This window comes from Colletes latitarsis, chromosome 8 (assembly GCF_051014445.1).
Source record: "Colletes latitarsis isolate SP2378_abdomen chromosome 8, iyColLati1, whole genome shotgun sequence".
NCBI lineage: Eukaryota > Metazoa > Arthropoda > Insecta > Hymenoptera > Colletidae > Colletes > Colletes latitarsis.
Genome location: NC_135141.1, coordinates 24,282,147 through 24,304,821, shown reverse-complemented (window position 1 = coordinate 24,304,821; position 22,675 = coordinate 24,282,147). Strand labels below are relative to the sequence as shown.

Below are 22,675 nucleotides of genomic sequence, written 5' to 3'. Positions count from 1 at the left end.
ATTTATCTAACGCCATCTAGCGTTTTATCACTGCGGAAACTAGAAGTTTATTAAGAAAGGAGGGGATGTATTTGCGTGGTCGTGCCGTCAGCCGTATTCCCCTCAAACGAAACGTATTAATATCTCTGATTGTTCACACGAAAAAGTGACTGAGTATTTTTGACGAGGAAGACAGACTTTTTTTGTTTAGTTGGATTGTATATATGAACGTGTGACGACCGATATCCTCCATCTATCCTTCTCAACTGTTTTGTGTTATTCATCGTCGTTCTTTATTTACTTCTAATACGTTGTTTTACAATAAATAAGCATAGACACGCATGTGGATACAGTTCACTATAAATATGTAGAGATTCAAAATTGCGCAGGTGTTATCTGTGTGTATCAAGGCAGAGAAACTTGAAGGAGTAAAGGTACGTGATACGTAAAAGAAACGTTTACACGACATACGTAAAGGTGTATAGGTAAATTGCTGTCGAGGAGGACTGAGTTTCGAACAAAGTCGAACAGTTCCGAAAATGGCGGCCAAGAGTGGAGGTAACGACGAATGGTCATCAATAATGAAACCAATATTAGCGGTTTCGCAGGGATCGTTTGACAAGACTGAGATAATTGAATTGGCAAAGAGTATTGTGAAAAGGTAAGAATAATTTCGCTTGTCGAAAAGACATTTTGTCGCGGAAATTTTGATGTTTCCAAGAAACGTACTTTCATCAGTGACAGCCCTGAAACGAACGATCATTAATTTAAACGATTTCTCGATTGATTTTGCTTTACGTTCTCATTGCATTTTTAGTGAAAATAAATTTGTCTCCCACGAAGAACAATACGAAACATTTTATACGGCAGTAGCAGCCCTTTCGGCGGATTACCTCAGCGGTTGCGCTAGTACCTGTAAGTTTAATTTTCTCGCACCTGCTGCACAGTATGATTCTTCGATTATTTAATGCGGTCTTTAATTTCATTCTTTGTGTTTTACAGTTTCTAAAAATCAAGTATCAATAGTTTGTCAAGCATGTAGAGTCTTACTTCGTCGTCTTGTAGAAAAATTGTCTCAGCATAGAGTTCAACTGGGTGATGGCACTCCTACTGTATTCAGTACAAAACAATTGTTGCTTCCAATTCGTGCTCTTTGCATTGGACAATCTTTCCTTTCATCTGCTGAAGAAGTAGCTTTAATAGCCACTATAAAAAATTCTAAAATACCTTCTTATATTAAATTACCACCATCCGGAAATGAAAAAGATGCTTCCCAGTCCTCTAAAGATTCTGTACGAATTCGGGGGGATTTATCCAGTGGTATTCTAAAGCAATTGACTATGCCCCTACAAGACTTTACGTTATCTGTGCCTCTCATTGTTGACAACTCTAATGATGGATCCAGTAAAACTACAAACGATGGTACTAGTAATGAAGTTTGCTTTGACACAAAGGTTGGTGTATAAATATCATCTTGCCTAGAATATTGTATTTCTATTAGCAATGCAAAGAATAATTTTGTTGAATATATTGTTTTATTTTACAGACTACGTTTGTTGCAAATAATATAAATATCCTTCGAAATATGGGTGCTGGTGACACCCTCTTGGACATGTGTTTGAACCTACCTTATTTATCGCGATATACTCGCAAATATCACGCATATTTGAACAAAAAAGGTTTCAGTTTACCAGCAAATGCTTCGGAAGCGCACACTGTACGTCATAGTCTGCATTCTGTGGCAAGCGATATTAATGTTGTGCACAATGTAATGTCATTACCTTTATTGGAACCCTTAACACCGACAAAATTGGAAAAGTTGTCCGCATTGACCATGTCTTGCCTGTATTGTTCGATCGCGTATGCAACCGCGTCCAGTATCGTTGGTATAACGAATGCCGTGTCGCCGAAATGTAGTACAAATGCTTCTGCCGGAACTCAAACCAGTCAGAGCGCCAAAAATACAGAAGAGGAATACGATGCTTTAGCTATTACAGTCGTCGAAAGGAGTTTGGAAATATTTGGACTAGTTTCGAACGTCATTAAAAACAGCACGCGAGCAGGCGGTCATGTAAGAAATTTTACGCAAACACTGTATTTCGCTGATTTTCGTATGAGTAATTTACTAACTATTCGTAACAGATTTTGCAAAATCATTTGCTCATTGGAGTATGGCTATTAGTAGCTGGTTTGCAAGCTCAACTCTCAGTGAGCAGTTTCAGCGCGGCGGATAAGGGAAAAGAAGAAAAAGGAAAATCACCGAGCAAAGCACGCGATGGAACGGCTCGTGTCAATCTCATGAAAGTGTAAGACATTTACTTCCTCGCGATATATTATATTTTGAGTTTGCATCTTCTATTGTGGTGTTAGCAGTCGATTAGAACGAGAAGAAAATTATATACATTTGGATTTCAGCCAGCAAGGTTTCGGTGTATTGTCTGTAGCCTTAGCTTCTCACGCCCTCACGTTAATGAGTGCTCTTTTAGAAGATGTATCGGTCGAAGCAGTTACCGATTATACAGTTCCTCCTGATCCGGCACCTTTAGATATATTGGCCACTGCTAGTGCGCTTCAGAGAGCTGTAACTTTTCTCCAAGCTGTACCGCTTAATCATCTCTTATTTTACTTGGCTACGATCAGTTATAGAAAGGTTAGTAGTAATTCGTAAATTTCGTTGGTCTTTTTGTAACGAGCTTTCGTTTTCTAATTCCTTTATAAATACATTGCAGGCCTGTACCTTGAAAAGAGTGCAAAAACATCCTTTCGAAGGTGATGCTTTAAGTCAATCTGATTCCACGACGTATTACGAAGATCTACTGAGCTGTTCGGATAACTCTATCGACGAAGGTAAGATATTTATGCTTGTACGTATTATACAAAATAGAAACACTGTCTTTTACTTTTATGATTGGCATTGTGTTTTAACGAGATGATTAATAGAATAAACGCGTCTTCTCGCTATACAGAAAAAACTGTTCTGTCGATAGAGGAGGACAGCGAACCTATATTGGGTTTATGGTTCGAAGAAACTATCGCTCCGTCTGATGGGTCACCCGCAAATGGTGCAAAAGAACCTAGCAACGAAACCAGCGTCGAACGTACAATGACTACTATCGTTCCTGATAATCGCGAACCTCACGGCGTAAGAAATCTTTGTTTTTCGTGTCTTCTATCCTTTCTTTCTACATTTGCGAATGTAGAAATGAGAATTTAATAGAACAGTTGGATTCTTCTTTTATTACAGTACATTTCGTTGGCCACTAAAATTTTTCAATTTATGAATCAACATTTAATCGGCAGCAGAAGTTCGTACGTGCGAGAATACGTGGTAAATGGCCTGGTCGAACAACAAATGGTCATATTAGCAGCAATAATCAGAGATTTAGATCACGAAACAGCTAGAACGGAAACCGGTAATTCTGAATTTATCTCAAAATTTATCGATGGCTTCAACGCGAATGGTTGATAATATCATTGTTTTGTATTCACTGTGTTTTAGGCACCATCTCGGTATTTTACGGTGCTACGTTGGGCACAATGTATTCCGAGTTTTCTCAAGCCTTGAGTCGTTACACTCACAATTTACTGGCTCGAAATACATTGAGCGAAAGTTTACAAAACACGCTCCTTCATCATTTAGGAGTAAATCCTTGGTCCGGTACTGAAGGCACAACTCCTTGTACGTGGCCGCTCCAGGTGTACCCGAGGACCTTGAGCGTGTTAGCGCAAGTGTGTATTATTTTAGAGTATTCGTTTTTTTCAATTTCTTTTTTCGCTGTTACTAATGCGGAGCGTTATTGTCGGTAGGTACTTTTATTGAAACCTCAATCAGAAAAAGAAGCCGCTTGCATAAGTATATGGCATCGTTTAGTAACGACTATGGTAGAAAATGTATGCAATCCACCTTCCACGTTCGAAGCGGAAAATGAAGGTATGAACACAATTCTATAACATTTCTTTCTCTTTTCGACCTCTAGATTAAGTTCTCGTAGAGAAATCATGAGACACCTTGTATATACACGTATATAAAATGGATGATGTCGATGTTCGCAGATTTAAACGTGGAACACGCTCAATTAGTTTTGATACTATTACACTCTCTGAATTTGATGCAAAAAAAATCGGTACTACTTGTAACCGGTAGCGGTGCGGTACGTTGTAGCGAAGCAGTCAAAACTCCAATGAAGGATTCCCAGTTACTACACTTATCGCGTTTGTTGTTATTGCTCGAGTATATGATGAAACACCTTTATGACGCGCCTCCTGTGTTACTTGAACAAGTAAGTGACTTATATAATTTATTCGTTGATTGTCACTATCATGATAGAAAGCATTTGATATTATTTCCCGTTCACTTCCGTTTCTTTCTAGAAGTTCATTCCACCACTTTTATTCACATCATTCTTTACATCGTCACATTTTCTTTTCTTTTTTTTTTCTTTTACACGTTATTCTAAATATTATACCGAATAACATGAAAATATCAAATGCAAAAGCAATGTTGAGTTCGTGCATGAACGAGACACAAGATAACAGGGCCACCGAATCGAAAGGCACGTTTGAGTGGTAGTAAGAGTCTTGTACATTTTTTCCCACCGTATGATTCCAAATTTTCATATTCTCAGTACGTGAGAAACAATTTATTGACAATATTTTGGATAATTACGACGTGCAGGTTCAGTGGAATCTATTTTCGGCTACCAGTTTGGTTTGCGACGCGAAAGACGGCAATAAACAAACTGCTCGAGTTTTTACACCGTGGACAGATATTGAGGACAACTACCGTAAATTCGGCACACAAGACGAATTTTCAATGAAGCCCAGATTCTATAATCTTTCTACCACGGATTTCAATAATCAAGATACTCGGAAGTTGGATGGATTGGTTGGTATCGCGTTTGAATTCTGTGGAAATGAATTCATCTCAGTCCTAGAATGTTTTTCGCGGATACAATCAGCGGAATCACCTACTTTACAGGCATGCAATTTCATTCTGGGCGCGCCGGATAAGATGAAATACCCGCTTTTGGTCGACGCATTAATAGATATTTTGAACGTTTTGAATCAAACGGATATGCAGAAGAAAGTGGGGACCGACGGCAAAGACAAAACGCCCACATTTACGGGCCTGTGCGCGATTCGGTACTGCTTTTCCATATGTTGGCGGTATGTATCGTATTAATAAGGACTATTGAAGAAATAATTACCAAATTAATTCATCCATTCAGGTTTATTTATAAAATCTATTCACAGACTATTGTTAATGTTACCGCCTTCTACACCGTACATGGATAAATTGGCTCTCGGTGAAGAAATCCCTGCTGGGCCGATGCTACTTCATTCCCTGATTTGGGGACCCAGAGCCGCGTACAAAACTTTCACCAGCTGGATGAAGGTAAATACCATCGATTTCGATCGTAGCATTGACAGATCTTCAAAATTTTCATTGCATTGTTCTGCAGGACTGTTTAGTCAGACAGGGAATGTATACCCAATACGCGGAGAATCTTCTGAAAACGGTATCGTCTACCGTCAATTCCGTCAAGTACGATGTTACAGTTGCCAAAAATTGTATTACTGCCTTAAAACCGGAAATGAGTTTCAGCGATAAAGTAATGCCAAAAAGTGCTTTGCCGAAGCTTAGTTCTTTGTGCATTTTGGCTGCGGTTGTTGGAAAGTTACAAGTTATTTTCGATGAAAGTATATCGAAGAGTCAAAACGAGAATATTGAAAATTCGAAGTAAGTTGAATCGATCGCATCCTAATGACAGTTTCGGTAACAGTCATTATTCGAGAATAAAATTTGCCCAACCCTGACGATGCACTAAGCAATCGTAAACGTTTTTAGGAGCTCGCAAAGTTCGGAATCCGGTGGCACGAATGCAACCAAAATGATTATCAGTATTCTTCCTCGTGTTCTCTCGCTGACCGAGTCTATTTTAGCCTCGTGTCGATCGAGTATACTTCACGAAATGCTCGAATCCTTGGAACAAGATACCAAATACGGTATTCGAGATTTCTCGATACTCGAGGACGTTGTTGCTATGGCAGGCGCGAATTGGGCGACCGAAGCATCTTTAATTACATTTTTGCCAAACTCCGTAAAGTCGATCCTTGATAAATGGAAATCCATCGGTGTTGCTCATATTCCTTGGGTGAGTATAAATATTACATAAATTAAATCATTATAGCTTTTAGTTCATTCCTTCTTATTCTTCTTAAATTTCTTACACTTTTTAATCTCTTCAACATTAGAACACATATGCGAATGATATCATACCAGCAGAAAGTTACATTTTGGCAACTGTGAACCATCACGTAAGTTCGTTGTCCGAATATCCAACGTTCTCCATTAATCCATCTTTGAAGAATTTATTGCACAGCTTGGTTGCTTTTATGGTGGAATATGTCACGTAAGTTACAATCCCGTGTCTGTCTTTCATTCTTTCATGTTCCTTCGTTGCGTATCAAATAAGTGTAAGATAGGTTTTCTCGTTAGTCCAGCCACAGCGCCGGAAAACTCGGACGTGCGTTCGCAAGCATTGGATATTCTCGTCGCATTGTCTATGGATGCTCGCACGGATTATCTTCGAGATATGGCGAGCAAAACCTTGACAAAGCTGCTGGGTGAAAACGACAATGAAACGCTACAATTGCGAGAACATCTCTATATTTTACGTCACACGTACAATTTGATAATCGAGTATACGAACGATGTCCAAGATCCTGTGAAGTAAGTATTTGTAGGCTACAGTTTCTAGAAGAAAAACATGATTCTATACATATAAAAGTATGAGAATGTCTGATGTAACAATTTCACGGTTCGATATACATTTCAGCATAACCGTGGATGAGAAAATCTTAAAACGGTCTATCAAATACTGGGAACAACTACTGGACAAGCCAGTTGGATGTAAGGCCTTGGACTTATTTTTCGCACCAAATACCGACAGATCTCTTGTTTCCATTTTATTATGCGTAACGTCCCCACAAACATCTCGCCAATTTTCGACTCATGTTTTACGCTTTTTCAACATGGTGTTTGAAACAGGTAATCAATATGTTTCTTGATAATACTGCAGTAATATTTCATGTTAATGCGAGATACAACGAATTAAATGACATTGTATCTTTTGTACATAGCGGAAAAAGGAAGCAATGCGTCGTTGGAACGTCTTTGCGGATCTGTAACGAATTTGACGCACGTGGAAACGGAAAAATTACAAACTTGGTTGAAACAAGTCATTTTAGGAGCAACGAGTATTTCACCAAGCGCATCTTCTACAAACGTGCAAACACCCACTGTAGTAACAGCGAATGCGTAAGTATACGATTACGTCGTAAATATTTTTCTCTGGAGATGTAATTTGATTACATTTTACTCAATTCTGGATATAACTAATGAAAAGTGTGTAACGATAGGTTGGTTGCCGTTGCTGGTACGACTGAAGATACGCAAAAATTGGACGATGTTAATAATGCACCAAACAATGAACAAGTTCAATGGGCAATTTTGTTGTCGGACGGTTCCGTAAGTAACAACCAATCTGCAAGTATCACCGACGATCAACAGCAGCAGCAACAGCAGCAGCAGCAGCAGCAACTTCAACAACAACATTCAATGCATGAAAATAGTCGACTTTTGCGAGCTCTCACGAATTATATAGTTAAAGAAAAGAGGTAAAGTTTTTCTACTTTTTTCCTAAATACTCTGCACATTGTGCGACGTTATTTTCATGTAATTTCTTATTTCATGAATATCATATAGCGGTGTGGACGAAGGTGTACCAGTTACGATTTTACAAGCTCTGATACCATTAGCTTATCACATTCTTTCTCCCGCGATCGAGGGTAACGGTTTCCCTGAATTGATGAACGTTATGTCCACGTTGGCCGACGCCGGTTCCGAGAAAGGACACACTTTGCTATTTAAAGCCGCGATCGAATGGATCGAGCTATGGTAACGTTTCGGAATCCCTATGACACCATATTTTTTAACTTTCATTTTGAATAATTAAACGAGATGTATTCATTCTTGTATAGCAAGGAACAATTGACGAACAAATATCTTCAGAATTTGGATAAACCGTTGGCATTCGTCGAAGCTGGTTGCTGCATATTGAACTACATAGCGGATGTGATAAGTGCGGTTTGTCCTCGATCCATCCATTCTCAAGATCGAGCGACTAGTCCTCCTTGGGAAGGTACTACACCGATCAATGACGTAAACGATAGCGACTGGGTCGATGAAATTCCGCACGAAGACGAAGATAGCGCCGCTGAGGATTCCGACGAGGACAACCTTTGCAATAAACTTTGCACCTTCCTCGTTACCCATAAGGAGTTCATGAATCAACATTGGTATCACTGCCACACTTGCCATATGGTAGACGGTGTCGGTGTTTGTACAGTGTGTGCTCGCGTATGTCATCGCGAACACGATGTCACTTACGCAAAATATGGAAACTTCTTTTGTGACTGCGGTGCCAAAGAAGACGGATCTTGTCAAGCTTTGATTAAACGTAGTCCCCAAGCATCAGAACACCAGAATAATATCGGTGGTGTCACTGGGGCTGGAAGCACGAGTGCGTCGGCTAGCGGTTCGACCGGTGGCATCGGTTCAAGCTATAGTAACGCACACGGAACATCTCTTGAGAACCGGGATTTGCTGCTCGCGAGTAGCTTGCGTCGACGAACTTCGAGCCCCTTGTACTTTTACGACAAACAGGAGAGACAAGGACGCGAGAAACAGAGACATACACATTTGGCCAAACAACTAGAGGGATCAAAAGACTGGATATGCAGTTATCTCTGGAAAAGTGGCTTGGTATCATCGTTGGTGGATCTAACGCGTCCGTTGGTACCCGCCGTGGATGCATCTTGTAGAAAGAATTCGGCAGTCGGTTGTCACGCGCGTGCACAAACTGCACTTAAACGATTACACACGATTGATAAGAAATTCGAATATACCGATCAATTGATGCTTCCTACATTGGGGTCACAAGAGGGCGCGTTCGAAAATGTACGAATGAATTATTCGGGAGATCAAGGACAAACCATCAGACAGTTATTATCCGCACACATGATTCATCGCGTTGCAATGTGTTGCCTATCATCCCCGCACGGCAAAAGACAACACCTGGCGGTCTCGCACGAGAAAGGAAAAATAACAGTGCTGCAATTAAGTGCTTTGCTAAAACAGGCTGATTCGTCCAAAAGGAAATTGACTTTAACAAGACTTGCTTCTGCACCAGTACCTTTTGTCGTGCTATCGGTAACTGGTAATCATTGGAACGAAGACTTCCTGGCAGTCTGTGGTTTCAAAGATTGCCATGTGTTAACTTTTAATACCTCAGGGACAGTATCTGATCATTTGGTGTTGTACCCTCAGCTAGAAAGCGGTAATTTCATCATAAAAGCAATTTGGCTGCCTGGGTCTCAAACTCGTTTGGCATTAGTCACCGCAGACTTTGTGAAAATCTATGATCTTGGGAAAGACCCGCTTTTCCCTCAATATTACTTCCTCCTGCCGATCGGAAAGATAAGGGACTGTACGTTCATGTGCGCAGAAGATGGTAATTTTTACCTACTGATTATGTCTTCGCCCGGCTATATTTACGGTCAAAGGATGGACGAGGAAAGTTTGGCGATACACGGATCTTTCTACGTGACCACTACTTTGAAAGTGTATCACCCCGAAATAAAGAATAATGGTCAGGTTGGCGGCGAAGGTGTATCGATATATTATTCGCACGCTTTGCAATTACTCTTCTTTAGTTACGCGAGTGGTAAAAGTTTTATCGCGCCTCTAAAAAATATGGATCTCGATGTGACGGTTGTATTTCAAATCAATCTCGCTGGCAATAAAAGTTTCAACGGAAACAAATCTAATAACAATCAACCACAACCACTGTGCCAATGGAGCGAAGTACCAAATCATCCTGGACTGATTTGTTCGGTTTTACAGACAAGCAATAACCCTGTGATATTGATGATCAAGCCTGATACAATAATGATTCAGGAAATTAAAGTTATTCCCGCCAAGGCTAAAATAATGGATATGGTTGCAATAAGACACCCAAGCTCGAACGCCGAACACCGGACTACCCTGATACTGTTGTGCGAAGACGGAAGTCTGAGAATTTATATGGCGGGGATGGAGCAAACTGAATATTGGATGTCACCTACGGTTCAACCAATAGGTACGATGGCTGTGGTCAAACCCACACGAAAGAAGAAAGCAACGAAAATTGGAAAACCGTCGGGTTCCGTTGTCTTCCCTATTGACTTTTTCGAACATTGTCAAGTGATGAACGATGTTGAATTCGGTGGCAATGATTTGCTACAAATTTACAATGTCGCGCAAATCAAACATAGGCTTAACACCCCTGGAATGTACGTTGTTTCCATAAAAGCAATGGGATTCAACGTCGAAGTTACCAACAATGACCCTGTTCTTGTTATAATGGGTATCAGAGTATTGCTTGGAAGTCAGGATGTTAAAAGAGCTCCAGTTAACCTCAAGGTATCTATAACAAACGAATTTTGCCTTTGGTGTTAGTTAAATGTCCCGGTTCCTTTATTTATGCAAAATTATGTTATTGTTCGCTTGTTTCTGTCGCACGGAATCTCAGGTATTCGGCAGAACTATTTATACAACGGTCTTGAACAAAAGTCGCTGGTTTGATGTTCCCTTGACTCGAGAAGAGAGTCTTCAAGCTGACAAGAAGTTAACTATCACTTTCGGACCCTCCCAAGATCACGAGGGTATCGTTATGGTGGATTCTATTAAGATGTATGTATTATCATTGCACGATATTAATGATGTCACTATGTTTTAATACCTGACATGTAAAAATTTTTATGTCTTCGCGCATTCAGATACGGTAAAACGAAAGATGCCTTTGGTTGGCCTGAAGAAATAGAAGATACTCCAGTGACTGGTCAATCGACATCGGCACCGGTAACAACGATAAACAGCGATACAGACAATGCTCTCGCCACGCCTGCCCCTCTGTCCTCTGTCGATAGGTATGTAAAGAATAATGATTAAAACGTATTCAAATTCTATCTTGAAATATAGTAAATTCGTTTATCGTGTAAAGCGAAATCTTTTATCGTTACACAATGCTTTAGCTCCACGAAGGACAATTCCCTTAATATCGAAAGGTAAGAAGAACTTGAATACGATTAGGTTTTGGTAATTTGGAACGATAGGAAACATCTAATAATTTACTATACGAACTACAATCATACTATTTGAAGTGTTGTTTTATATTGTAGAATGATCGCAAGCATCCTGGAAGTTCTAGAATTGTCATTCAGTGTACCATCGAACGATGAAAATAAACTGCCGTTGAAAAATACGGCTATCGAAATGGCATCAAGGTTACTAATACTACCGACTCCGCCATCGGTACAAATGCATACGACGGCGCTCTTAGCCTCTCTACATCAATCTAAACAGGGATATCATCTTCACAATGTAAGCTAAAACTATACCATATTTTGCAAATGAATAAAACGGTCTCCTAATTAAAAAAAGAAAAACAACTATGTTTCTAGGACCACGTACTGTTGTCACACGTACTGGCGTCTTTAAAATCGATGAGAGAGATAACCGATCCACGAGATATAGACGCGGAAAACTTCTACAGACTGGTGCTTATTGTTCGAAGTATTTCCGTTTCGCGACCGCAAAATCTTGCCAACTTCACTGAACAGTACACGAATAAACTAATAGATGAGGCCGATGGTAAGACGAATAGACTTTCGTTTTTCGTTTTTTGAAACACTCTTTTTAACAACTTGTATATTTTGTTCGATATTTAGTACCAATTTTGGAAAAAGATCGACTAAATGCTGCTAACCAGACACGTGAAAATGCGGACGAAAGTCACCAACAGCATCTGGTCATGCAACTTATGGAAGTGTTGTGGTCTTTGCATATGGCTTATCCGAAAAATATGGCTCTGGCGCCGGTAGTTGTTCCGGGTCTAACTCATGCCGAAGGAACGATTCACGCAATGGTGGAAATAATTCACGCATTTGCAACGTGCGATGTTGAGAAAAACGTTTCTTTAGCTGCGAAACTGTATCTCCAAATGCTGCTTTCGTCGGACACAACGACCAGTTTCGGTGCTAAACAGGCAATAATTCGTGTGCTCAGGCCAAGGTGTAAAAGAAGGAGAGTTTATATACCAAGTCCCCCTAACTGTAGTACTCCAGGTAATAAAAATTATCAACGGCGACAATCGATTTGTTTAGGTTTTTCGAGATGATTAATGGCGTTTTATGTTTGAACGTGTAGGTGCAGTCGTGGACTCGGAAGAAAAGTCAACATCGTCAGAGCAACTGCATCGAGATATTACAACGGCGGCAACATCGGCTACATCAACGATAGATCAAGAAATGGAACGAATACCTGACATCGAACCAATCAGGTTGGAGATTGATTCACTGAATGTTATGCTTGCGACAAACAGTAATGAAGGTTCCAGTAGTGGTTCTATGACCGGTGCAGCAACGTCGTCCATCGCTACGACCAGCAGCAATTGTACCGGTGGCTCCAGTTCCGTTACCGATAGTAGCAGTGGACCATCGACAAGAGGAACAGTAAATTCTTTGGAAACATTACTCGGCGCTGGAAATTTCCCGCAAATACTAGACGTACCATCGGATACTGATGACGAAGCAATGGTAGAACTAGCGATCGCGCTAAGTTTGGAAGATCATGAGGGTGGGGGTGGCGCTGAATTGCAAGCACTACGGCAAGGATTCCAACAAAGTTTGTCGAACTTGCAAGGATTGGAGAGTCTCCAAAATTTGACTGGACCGGCGTTACAGAGCTTGCAAGCGTTGGCGGCGCAAGGATTGGTTCAAGTTCAGCGAACCAATCAGGTAAACGTACAAATATTTCTGTTGAATGAAATCTTATCGAGATGTACATAATGTTCGTGTTTACGCGGAATCGTTCAGGGTCAAGAAGGCGGAGGACATTATTCAGATACGACTGCCTCCGCCGGTGGGTCGGACGACGAGGGATCGACTGCTGCTACCGATGGGAGCACGCTACGGACGTCCCCGGCGGAACAAGTGAGTTTACTCCACTCTAGCTTTCCCAACTCGTACTCGAGGCTGTTTGGCGATTACTTTCACTACTCTCTGCTCTTGTTGCTATTTATTCAGAATAAGAGAAAAACAGCGAGAGAAGGGGGAGGGAGAACCATGAAAAATTGTATCAGGTCGTAGTAACGTATGGGACACATTTTATGTTAGGGTCGTAGTGGTGGTAGCAAGGGTAGCGAGAGCAGTGGAAGCGAAAGCGGAGGAAGTGCCGTAGACAGCATGATGGGGGAACATAATGTATCGGGAAGGAGCTCCGTGTACGGAGACAACGTTCCCGATTCTATACCTCCGATCGGAGGAATTGGAGTCAGTCAAGTGCCACGTTCGGAAACTAATTCCGTGGGTCTTCACGCGACTTTAACCGTAAGTGTTATCGTCATTGACGTCGTCGTCATCGTCATCGTCGTTGCCATCGCTGTCGTCCTCCGTTACTGTTGCCACATCGTTATTTGCTTACCTTCTTCTTATCTTGATGATGGTAGACTGTCAATATTCAGTACGGTGCATAACTATAGTTATGCATCGTATTGTATTGCACCAATTTGCACACAGAAGTTCTTAGTCGAAATTGTTTTTGACTTTTTTCTATCTCGACCTCCACCTCCCTCTTCCGCTCATATTGTTCCAATTTATTAAAAACTAATTCCTATAAAATGAGAATTCGATTGAATAACAGAAAAACGTGCCCTAAAGCAATTAAAATTTCACATGTACACTGTCGTTCATAAATATTACGACACTTGGCTGAAACGCTGTTAATCTTTGGATTATTATAACTCCAAAGATAGAAATTGTCCGATAATCTTCAATATTGCGGACGTAGACAATGGGTACCCAGACTTCAATCAATGCAAAAGATAATAGTACTGCTTGGTATTTATACATATGTAAACCGAAATTTTACTTCTCACGGATCGTCTGTCTCGGTTGCAGAATTTGAATTACCTGGTGTTTTTAAACATATTCAACACTAATTACAACTGTTGCTCTTAACGTACGCCACATATTAGTGAAATAAAATGCAAGTATCGGTTCTATTCCACGTTCCCTATGTGACACTGTACCCAACAGATAGCAGAAAAAAAACTATTTATCGATTTGTTGTGTCTAAGTCTCATACCTAAAAAGAAGTACATCACTTGTACAATTACCCGAAACTGACTTAAGTAAGTTGCTATATTTGTTTCATCAACTATAAATGTAAACGTCTAAAACGAAAGTTTACCAGAGGTGATTCGTATCGTGTACTCTCCATATTTTCTTCTTTCCTCTCATTGTATTTTTTTTTACTAAAACTAAAAATCGAATTGTACAAGAGCTAAATCATTCTGTTAGGTCGCCGAACAAGAAGAGAACACGGAACAGGAACGCGCTGTTGAGCAAGAGAATGATACAACGAGCTGCGAAGTTACCGCGAAACTACACACCGTGCGACTGTTACTACTCGACAAGCTCATGCAGTTTGTGCCAAATCTGATGAACGTACCCGGAGTTTTGGCCATTCCACTTTTGCAGGTATGCTTTGTTTTTATTTTTTTTTACAAAATGTTCTTTCTAACATTTTTTCCCTTAACCTTCATATTCATTTTAGGTTCTGTTAATGTTAACGTCAGACTTGGACGGACAAGAGGAGAAAGACAGAGCTTGCGTCGAACGATTACTTCAAATATTGGTGAAAGAATTGGAAATAGATAAACCAGACACGACTAATATATGTCAACGTACTAACAAGAGAGAGGTTCATTTGGTTATCATGCGATTGCTGAGTGAGTGTCGAGTTTAATAATGCAACAAACGCGCGTAGACAATATTGTTTCAACGTTATCCTTATTTTTGTTTGTTTTTGCTTTTTTTTTGTTTAGGCGTATTAATGTCCCGTTTGAAACACACTGCTAAGAGCCAAGCAGAAAATTCAAATTTCGTTTCTCAAACGGTAGCTGCGGTACTTGGTAAAGCGGGAATAATCGACTATTGTTTGACGTTGTTGAAAGCATTATTGGAATATTGGAAAACGTAAGTTCGCCTCATGCGTGTCTGTATTACAGATAGAATATTATGCTAACTTATACTACATTTTCTTCCATCTCTCATAGGACATTGACTGAAGAAACAGGAACTGCCCTCGGTGGTCAGCTGCTCAAGGAACATTTTTCAACTTCTCCACCGGATATGTCGCCATTCTTTTTGCGGCAGTACGTCAAAGGACATGCCGGTGATGTGTTCGAACCGTATCCACAGTTACTGACGGAAGTAGTACTACGGTTGCCATACCAAGTACACAAATATTCTGAAAGTGCAGCAGCCCAACCTGCTTTCGAACAACCGTGGTATTTCTATCTTTGCGAATATATGATGTCTTATCAAACACCAGTCGTTAGACGACACGTGCGCAAGTTACTTCTCTTCATTTGTGGCGATAAAGAAAAGTACAGACAGCTGCGTGATTTACACGCTTTGATCTCACACGCTCAGGTAAATTTGTTGCTGTCGTATAGCATATAAATAGAGAAGAACTTTTGTTGAAATATAGTACATTAAATAAATAAATTTTTGTTTGTTAGTCAGTACAACAGTGCTGCGCCACTGGCGGATTTGAGCCCCATCAAACGCGTCCACACTCCATCAACTTACCGTATGATTCGTTGGTAGAATTGATCGAACATTTAAAATGCTGCGTCGAAATTGCTACTAGCCGTACTGGAAATTGGCAACAGTTTTGCTTGAAGCAAAATACTGTGTTATCCTATTTGTTTACTATATCAACGCTTTTGGACGAAGGCGTCAGTCCTACAGTGCTACAGCTTTTACAATGCGCTATATGTTCGAACAATAAGTCGAAGGATCCAAAGGATACCAAAACCAAGGTAAGTTACTTTTACTAAGGTACAATGCAGTGATAGTCACCGATTCGCTTATTTTCCGTTTAGGAATCAAAATCCGCAACTATAGGAACGACAAAGGAGAGACGAGAACGCGAAAAGTCCGAAGATTCTGATACAGAAGCCAAATTTGAGGAAACTCAATGCTTAGCCTTGGTCGAACAAATTCAAAAACAAGTGTCGCCAAGCTTGTTAACAAAATTCATTCAAGCTTTCTTACTTGAAACCAACAACACCAATGTCCGTTGGCAAGCACACTCACTGATACTAGCTATTTATAAGTAAGCAACTTTGCAAATAATACTACTCAACATGAATGTTATTTTGGAACTTTACTAGGAGCATCTTGTGCTAAATCTGTCTCTTTATAGGAATTGTGGCCCGGCTGATCAAGAAATTCTACTGGACTTGATGTGGCGACTATGGCCCCTGTTACCTGCTTACGGTCGAAAAGCTGCGCAATTCGTGGATTTACTCGGTTACTTTTCTTTAAAGACACCTCACGCTGGTAAAAAAATGCACTCTTACATGGAGCAAGCAGTTTTGGTATTACGCGCGCAAAATCAGTTGCTTGCACGTCATCCGAACGCTAACCTGTATGCGAATCTCGCACAATTCGTCGAATTGGACGGCTATTATTTAGAGAGCGAGCCTTGCTTGGTCTGCAATAATCCCGAAGTTCCAATGTCGACGATCAAGCTTTCTTCGATCAAAGTTGATTCCAAGTTTACGACGACCACGCAAATCGTAAAATTAGTTGGAAGTCATACGATCGGCCGAATCACACTACGGATAGGCGATCTAAAAAAGACGAAAATGGTGCGTACGATCAATATATATTACAACAATCGATCAGTTCAGGCGGTAGTCGAATTAAAAAATAAACCCGCCATGTGGCACAAAGCGAAAAAGATTACGCTTGCTCAAGGTCAAATTGAGATCAAAATGGAATTCCCCCTTCCGATCGTTGCTTGTAATCTAATGATCGAATACGCGGATTTCTACGAGAACATTCAAGCGTCTTCCGAGACTCTGCAATGTCCACGGTGTTCCGCAAGCGTGCCGGCGAATCCAGGTGTTTGCGCCAATTGTGGGGAAAACGTGTTCCAATGTCACAAATGTCGGGCGATTAATTATGACGAGAAAGATCCATTCCTTTGTCACGCTTGTGGCTTCTGTAAATACGCAAAATTCGACTACACGCTCACTGGAAGACCCTGTTGCGCCGTCGATCCGATCGAGAGCGATGACGATCGAAAGAAAACGGTGGCAACGATCAATGCTTTGCTCGAGAAGGCTGACAGAGTATACAAAACTCTTATTTCGAATAAGCCAACATTGGAAATGTTACTGGTTCAAATATCGGAGCATCGCGTGTTGGAGGACGGCACCGGCACCCCCGCCATTCAAGTGTCAAGCGGAAGTACACAAGTCAACAGAGCTATACAACTCTTAGCTCAAAGATATTGTGGTGAATGTAAAACTTCTTTCGAAGAACTAAGTAAGATTATACAGAGAGTTTTAGCCTGTCGACGAGAACTCGTGGCTTACGATCGTCAACAACGAGGTCAGACTGTGGTCGTTGGTTCTACATCGACGGATACAGCCACGCCTACCGTCGCCACAGAAGAATCGTCGCAAGAGGCGACACAACCCATCGAGATCGTAGCTGCTGCGACACCGCAAACGGTTGGTCGTTGCTACGGTTGTGCAACCGCTGCTACGGAACACTGTCTAACTCTGCTACGCTCTCTTGCTACCAACCAAATCGCCAAAGAAGTTCTGTGCAAACAAGGATTAATTCAAGAACTGGTCGAACACAATTTACGTAAAGGTACAGTACAGATGCAAGAGGAGGTCAGACAGTTGTTTTGCCTTGTTACCAAAGACAATCCGCAATCTACCAAAGAACTTTGTTCTCTGTTGACTGGACGTATCACTTTGACGCTTCGTGGACGCGTGCCTACGTCGGATCTGTCTCTGGCAGTGCGTCATGAAATGGCGCTATTAGCTGCTCTCGTTCAAAAGGAAGATTCTTGCTGGGAACAAAAGCTACGATGCGTCATGAAGTTGTTCTTGATGGCTTGCAAAGAATCCAAAAGCCCTGTCGTTATGGAGAACATCATTTTGCCGTGTCTAAAAATACTGCAAGGTCTCGTGAAGCCGGATCAACCGGTCTCTAAAAAGAACAAAGACAAATCTATCGAAACTCTGGCAACCGTACAACCACCCGAAGGTAGTATAACTATTGATGTAAACAAATGGCTAAACGGAGATCTGAAACATTCGTATTCAGAATGGATTCGTCGTATGCCGAGTAAGAAAATCGAACCACCTTCTGGCGGCAAGCCGCTGAAGAAGGAAGAGACTCGTGTGCTCTATCTAATGGAGAAATATGGACACAGGTGGCGTAATCGATGCGCGAGACAGCAAGGCATTCAACCGTTAAAATTGGCCGACGGTGCTTGGTTGAAGGAAGTTCTGTTCAATCCAAGTTCGCGACTTGCACGGCAGGTTGCTTGTAACATGATAGAGAGTCTTTGTCAAGGCACGGAACGAAAGAAGGAGGTACTGGTACTGCTCACATGTTATTTAGAAGAATTGCGCTCGGCCGGCGAGAGTAGCACCGAATTCCTCACATTGTACCAAAGTTTAATCAGACAACCGCCTTGGAAACAATTTTTAGCAGTACGGGGCGTTATGACCTTGCTCGCAGATCTCTTGACCAGAGAGATCGAAGAACTCCATCGTTTGGAGGAGACAACCTTGACCAGCGATTTGACGCAAGGTTACTCGCTGAAGATGCTGACGGAACTCATGGCGTCGTTCCTCGAACAAGAAAACATTAAGCAACAGTATAAAGGTCGATTGGTAGGAGCTGTCCTTAACGGTTATCTTTCCCTAAGAAGGCTGGTCGTTCAACGAACGAGGCTCATCGACGATACCCAGGAGAAATTGTTGGAACTTCTCGAAGAGATGACCACCGGCACCGAAGAGGAAACCAAAGCGTTCATGGCGATCTGTGTCGAAACTGTACAGAAATATAGCCTTGAAGATGTGCGCACGCCGGTATTCATCTTCGAAAGACTCTGCTCGATCATCTATCCGGAGGAGAACGATGTCGGTGAATTCTTCCTGACCCTTGAGAAAGATTCGCAGCAGGAAGATTTTCTTCAAGGCAGAATGCTGGGAAATCCATACAGCAGCTTAGAACCTGGATTGGGACCACTGATGCGAGACGTTAAAAATAAAATTTGTCAGGATTGCGAATTGGTCACGTTGTTGGAAGATGATAACGGTATGGAACTGTTGGTTAACAACAAGATCATCAGTCTCGATCTGCCGGTGAAAGAAGTCTACAAGAAAATCTGGGTGTTGGAAGGCGGAGATTGCGACGCGATGCGCGTAGTGTACCGAGTGCGAGGACTGCTTGGAGACGCGACCGAAGAGTTCGTTGAAAGCTTGAACGCAAGTACAGAGCAGGAAGTGAACAACGAAGAAGTCTATAAAATGGCGAACGTTTTGGCGGATTGCGGCGGCCTCCGAGTAATGTTGAACAGATTAGCTGCCATACAAGACGTGAACCGAGCACGACCGCTTCTACAAGTTCTCCTTAAACTGTTCCGACTTTCGGTTAAAGTTAAAAAGAATCAAGAAGTTCTAAGTAAGCCCGAGTTAGGAGCGGTCACGGTATTCCTTGACGTTCTGCAACGTTGTCTCGCGACCGAGTCTGAGAATTCACAAGCACAAATTACGGAGCAGCTGTTGGACATCATAGAAACAATTTTAACGCACGCAGCCTCGCAACCGTTGTTTAGTTTCGAAGCTTTCTCGCGTACTCTAGGTGGGCCGGACCACGTAAAAGCGCTACTTTCATGTACCCAAACTACGGCAGTCAGGCAAAGCAACAACGTATTGGCACATCTCGCGCGCGTATTGGCTGCACTTACATATGGCAATCAAGAGAAAATGGCTCTTCTTTGGGATTACTTTAAACCTGTACTAAATTTTTATAAATTCGATTTCGAGCACACAACAGAGGACGAGCAGAAACTCGAATTGTTTTGCATTCTCACTCAAGCCATCGAACGTAACGCCATTGGAAATACCCTGAAAGATTATATCATAAGTATGGGAATTGTAAAAGACGCTTTCGAATATATAACAGTGCACGCACCTTGCGTAAAACCCACATTGTTGCGAACGGATAGCGACGAACTGAAGGACTTTATATCTAAACCAGCACTCAAATATATTCTGCGATTTCTTACTGGCCTAGCAACTGATCACGAGCCGACTCAGCTGACAGTATCGCAAGTTACCATCAGTATAATACATAGGCTGGAACAAGTATCTTCGGACGAACACGTCGGTTCGTTGGCAGAAAATTTGTTGGAGGCGTTATGTACAAACAAACGCGTGGCTGAGTTGATCGAGGAGGCTCGACAACACACACGCAGCGAGAAGAAACGCTTGGCAATGGCGATGCGAGAAAGACAACTCGGTGCGTTAGGCATGCAGACGAACGATAAGGGTCAGGTAATGGCCAGTGGAACGATCCTTCAACAAATGGAAGATCTGGGTGATGAAACGGGTCTGGTCTGCGTTATCTGTCGCGAAGGATACAAATTTAAACCAAACATGGTAAGAATTTTTCTATTTCTGACAGGGATCGTAACCCTAATCTACCGAACTTACCGTCCAAACCACTTTGAATTTAATTGTAAAACCTTGTTTCTGATGTCTGAACTCGATGGGCTTTCAAATTTACGCGTGCATACATATTCTGTGGGTCTCCCTTCTCTGTATCAGCTGCTAACGACGAACGTTTATTTGTTTACAGGTTTTGGGCATTTACACTTTCACGAAGCGCTGCAATGTAGAAGAATTTGAAACGAAACAAAGAAAGACAGTAGGCTACACGACTGTTACACATTTCAATGTTGTTCACGTTGATTGCCATATGTCGGCTATAATATTAGCACGAGCCAGGGATGAATGGGAAAGCGCAGCCTTGCAAAATGCAAACACCAAATGCAACGGACTCTTGCCTTTGTGGGGTCCTCAAGTTCCAGAATCTGCTTTCGCTAGTTGCTTAGCGAGACATAATACTTATTTACAAGAGTGTACCAGTCATCGCGACATATCTTACGCTTCGACTGTTCACGATTTGAAATTGTTATTATTACGATTTGCTCAGGAAAAAAGTTTTCACGAAGATACAGGAGGAGGAGGACCTCAATCGAATATGCACATGGTTCCTTACCTGATTCACATGGCCCTTTACGTAATCAATACGTATGTAAATTAATTCGATTATACGGTGCTCTGAAAATTGTCGTGCTCTCTCTGCAAATGATCAGCTTATTTTATTGTGTATTTTTGTAGCACACGATCGGCCACGCGAGAAGACAAAGCACTAACCGGATTTTTGCGAACACCTCCCGGTCCCAATTGGCTCGAAAGTTGTTACGATGCTGAAGGACCGCTTTATCAATGCACCATTTCTCTTCTGCTTCTTACGCCGACCCGGTGGAATGTAAACAGGATCGCTCTTTTGAACAGATTAATCGTTCTTGCTCACCAACGATATGTTTCGCCTTCAGCTGCTACAAAGACAATTGTCGACATTACCGTCAAGGATTATGCGATATACAAAAGCGCCTTAATCTTCTTTGGACTAGTTAACTGTATTTATGCTAATTTTTTCAAGGTACGTTTCTCCATTACGTATTTCTCTAATTGGATATTAATTAGCTTGGTTCCATGTTTCAAGACGTTAGCTTCATTCTTCATTCTTTCTTTTTTTAGAAAGTTAATGTATTGTCGGATGATCAGTGGCCTTCGGTTTTGGCCGAATACATTAGGCACAACGATGAAGCCATGCTAAAAGCCTCGGAACGTGTGCTGGCTACTTATCGCGACGAATTGTTACTCTGTACGTCTTTTAAAGAATTCTGTGACGTCATCGGTGAGTGAAAAAGGTTAATGTAAAAAATAATTTTACAAATTTTTAAACTCTAATTTGATTTTCGTTTCAGACTTGGAGGAAATGGTGAATCCTTCCACGTATATAAGTGATATTCTGCGAAGTTTCAATTAGAGAAAAAAAAGTTATATTAAAGAATACGAAATACGAATACGGTTGAAAAAAACAAACTCTTTTACATAAATATTATAACATAGCAGTTTTCCTCAAACACCTGAATTTCGTTCCTTTTATTTTTTGTTCTTCGCTTCGTACTTGTTGTTCGCTCGCGTCTACCCTTAGTTCTTTCGAAGAGTCTATGAAGATTCGTTTGGTAAATTACACCGGTTATCTTGTCGATTAATATAGGTAATTATAATCAATATACTCGCTTTGTAAATTGCGAGTTAACTTTTGCTTTCGATAGGGAAGGAATTCATTTATTCACTGTACCGCGCGTGTTATACGATTCTGTAATTGTACGTTAAAAAAATCTGTGCTTTAATAAAATACAAAATATCAATTTGCAGTTTTTACTTCGACCCAAAGTTTGTTTGATTGCATTTGACCTTCAATTAACCCTTCAACTATGCATTTCGATTAAAAGATAGAGCTAAATGAAAGAATTAATCATTCAACGAAAAACACTGCAGCATTCTGCGGGTATCGTGGGATACTCTGCTGAAGAGTTAATAGCAATCGCAGCATTCTTTAATCGTAA

At 41.2% G+C, this 22,675-nt stretch overlaps 1 protein-coding gene across 5 annotated transcripts; it reads left to right on the top strand.

Annotated features, from left to right (window-relative positions):
* Positions 1–90: 90 nt before the first annotated feature.
* Positions 91–22,477, top strand: Poe (E3 ubiquitin-protein ligase-like protein poe). Of its 5 annotated transcripts, none has more exons than XM_076771147.1 (44): positions 92–640; positions 797–894; positions 982–1,433; positions 1,526–2,050; positions 2,122–2,285; positions 2,395–2,629; positions 2,709–2,826; positions 2,967–3,121; positions 3,224–3,392; positions 3,479–3,708; positions 3,787–3,910; positions 4,033–4,259; positions 4,655–4,864; positions 4,958–5,145; positions 5,233–5,374; positions 5,442–5,719; positions 5,828–6,134; positions 6,235–6,392; positions 6,479–6,712; positions 6,819–7,030; positions 7,123–7,300; positions 7,402–7,659; positions 7,748–7,939; positions 8,023–10,504; positions 10,614–10,774; positions 10,861–11,010; positions 11,116–11,148; positions 11,263–11,464; positions 11,545–11,734; positions 11,812–12,207; positions 12,290–12,879; positions 12,958–13,074; positions 13,258–13,470; positions 14,443–14,622; positions 14,699–14,873; positions 14,970–15,120; positions 15,201–15,579; positions 15,669–15,971; positions 16,035–16,267; positions 16,358–20,630; positions 20,830–21,284; positions 21,375–21,699; positions 21,798–21,957; positions 22,028–22,477. In XM_076771147.1, exons 1-44 carry the CDS (start codon positions 519–521, stop codon positions 22,087–22,089), a joined length of 16,206 nt encoding a protein of 5,401 aa, XP_076627262.1. In that variant the 5' UTR covers positions 92–518; the 3' UTR covers positions 22,090–22,477. The 5 variants fall into 5 exon arrangements, with proteins under 5 accessions (XP_076627264.1, XP_076627262.1, XP_076627261.1 ...); XM_076771146.1 differs by having other exon boundaries at positions 2,946–3,121; XM_076771149.1 differs by lacking the exon at positions 13,258–13,470 and having other exon boundaries at positions 91–640; positions 2,946–3,121.
* The last annotated feature ends 198 nt before the right edge of the window (positions 22,478–22,675 follow it).